We start from the raw sequence: 2,745 nt of genomic DNA on the forward strand, positions 1-2,745 counted from the left end.
ACTCAAACTAGTAATATTTGGGGTCACAAGTTTTTGCCATGGATATTTTTGTGGGTCAGAAAATAAAAAGTTTGGGAACCACTGAGATAGTGTAATAATACTTAATCGTTTTTTTTCCTTATAAATTATAATTAAAATAATTTATCTGTAGACAAACATTAGATTAGTTCCTGTAAGTTTTAGTAAAACTCGGTAATTGGTTCACGACATATTACACACAGGCAAAAACATCTCTGTCTTTATTCTAGCAGCATGGGAAATGCCACACAAACCGAATAACCAATCAGAGAGCTCAGACCCGATTGCGTCACAGCTGGTGGACACGCCCATTGGGCTTCCTTCTACATTTCCGTAAAGTTTTTTTTTTACTTTCAGCGCAGTTTTCACATTCTGTACTCGGCTCATTGAGAGCAGCTGAAGCAGACTGACCCAGGGAGAGTTTGATAACAGAAAAAAATGAGTGAAATCAAACCAAACGAGGCTGTTCCAGCTGAAAAAAGCGGAGATGAGAGAGACTGGGCAGCGGCCAAAGCTTTTTTTGACAACCTCAAAACTAAAGTACCGAGACCGGTAAGCTAGTTTTAACCTAAATACAAATGTTTAGCTAAAGGGTGTTAGCTTCACTTTCACTAGCAAAGGTAAAACAGGAAGTTGGGAGTTCGTTAAACGGTTCTTTCTTCAAACAGCCCAAGCCGCAGAACGCCGTGACCATCGCGGTGTCCTCCCGGACCCTCTTCGACCTGGTGGCCGAGAGGAAGGTCTTCGAGGAGGAGGGACTGGAGACGTACGTGGCCCACCAGGTGGAGCACGAGCACGAGCCTCTGAAGCCGGGAGCTGCTTTCCCCTTCGTAAAGGTAAGGCCTGATCTGAACCGCACACCTGGAGCCACGCCTCCAAGCAGGTATGAGGAACAATAACACAATTAAAGGTGTGTTGCTGAAGGTTTATATCAAAATAAATTGTTTAAATCAAAAGAACCAGACTGTAAAATGATACCAAGAATCATGCTTCTGGGACTAAAAGTGGTTGTAAGTTTTGACCTGATTAGGGTGCTAAATTTTCATTCGGCAACACGGTGGAGCAGCGGTTAGCTCAAGTCCTGGGAGCTTTCTGGGTGTTTGCATGTTCTTCCTGTGCACTCGTGGGTTTTCTCCGAGTGCTTCGGTTTCCTCCAATGGATCTAAAACATGCATGTTGTGTTCTTATAGTTGTGGGTGTGCATGGCGTGTCTCGTTTGTCCCCGTGACGGACTTGAGACTTGTCCTGGGTCTCTCACACAAAGACAGCTGGACACAGGAACCAGTGAGGTTAAAGAAATGAAGGAGATTTTCATTTGGATCATCTGAAAAGCTGTCACCTGACCTATACTCGTGATATATAACAATGTACAAATACCTATAGTACATAAATGAATATATATGAAGGTGTTCGTTTCATTTATTATGTAAATGGCACTGCTTAAAATATACAATAACATTAACATAAATGGATAACACAATAAAGCTTATTTCCATTGTGGTCCAGCACATAATCATCACACAAAATCACTTACACACTAACAATAAAAAATAATTACTAATAATAAATCATCTAATTCTCGCCTGACTAACCTTTGGAATAAGAACTCTAACTCGACACTTGCATGCTGTAACCTGAATATAACAAATTCAATGATTCAGAGTAACATAGTTTACTGTTGAAACATTTCTGAAAGGCTCCGCCCACTTGGAACCACATACCTGAGCAATGTCAGAACCACAGCAAAGACGCAACTTCACAACTTCCTGTTTGTCCGGTTACAAAACCAGCCATCACTACTCACCCTAACGGCAGCGGTGGACAAAGTACTCAACTCTAGTACTTGAGTAAAAGTATTGATACTCATGGTCGAATCTACTCCACTACAAGTAAAAGTTACTCAGTCAAAAATCTACTCAAGTTAAAGTACTGAAGTACTTACTTTTGAAAATACTTAAGTATTCAGAAGTACATGCATTTTGCAGTGGTGGACAAAGTACTCAACTCTAGTACTTGAGTAAAAGTATTGATACTCATGGTCAAATCTACTCCACTACAANAGAAGTACATGCATTTTGCAGTGGTGGACAAAGTACTCAACTCTAGTACTTGAGTAAAAGTATTGATACTCATGGTCAAATCTACTCCACTACAAGTAAAAGTTACTCCGTCAAAAATCTACTCAAGTAAAAGTACTAAAGTACTTACTTTTGAAAATACTTAAGTATTCAGAAGTACATGCATTTTAAAGTACTTAAGTACAAAGTAAAAGTACAAATTACATGTTCTTTTTTCCTTTTTTTGTCACTTCAGTAGAAAACGAAACCAAATATTAGTTTATTTAGTTTATTTATTTCTTCATCATCAGTGACTTTATTTTTTTAAGTGAAGAGAAAATAGAGACAGAGAGAAAAACACAGAGAGAAGTGATTAGAAAGATAGAAAGATAGAAATAGCTATTAGAAGTATATTAAATATACACCAACAAAACACAGGACCACACACCCAACATCTGTCCGCTCACCTGAAAAATAAATGGATAAATACATGGAGGGCATATATAAATATACACATACCCATGCGTACTGTATATAAAGATATACATTCATTCATGCCTACATTCACAAATATTGTCAGTATTTACATACAGACATACAGTATATACACACACAGTGACCAGTCTGAACCCCCCCGGATCAGAACACCTGTTTGTGAGCAGTTGTGAAC

At 38.7% G+C, this 2,745-nt stretch overlaps 1 protein-coding gene across 1 annotated transcript in view; it reads left to right on the forward strand.

The window, feature by feature from the left end:
- Window positions 1–298: 298 nt before the first annotated feature.
- Window positions 299–2,745, forward strand: part of nt5c1bb (5'-nucleotidase, cytosolic IB b) — a gene marked incomplete in the record, with an annotated part of 8,417 nt that continues 5,970 nt past the window's right edge. The window contains 2 exon segments of the mRNA XM_014019986.1: window positions 299–570; window positions 687–854. Coding sequence (XP_013875440.1) covers window positions 457–570; window positions 687–854 — 282 coding nt within the window.

This window comes from Austrofundulus limnaeus, unplaced genomic scaffold (genome assembly GCF_001266775.1).
Source record: "Austrofundulus limnaeus strain Quisiro unplaced genomic scaffold, Austrofundulus_limnaeus-1.0 Scaffold237, whole genome shotgun sequence".
NCBI classification, from domain to species: Eukaryota; Metazoa; Chordata; class Actinopteri; order Cyprinodontiformes; family Rivulidae; genus Austrofundulus; species Austrofundulus limnaeus.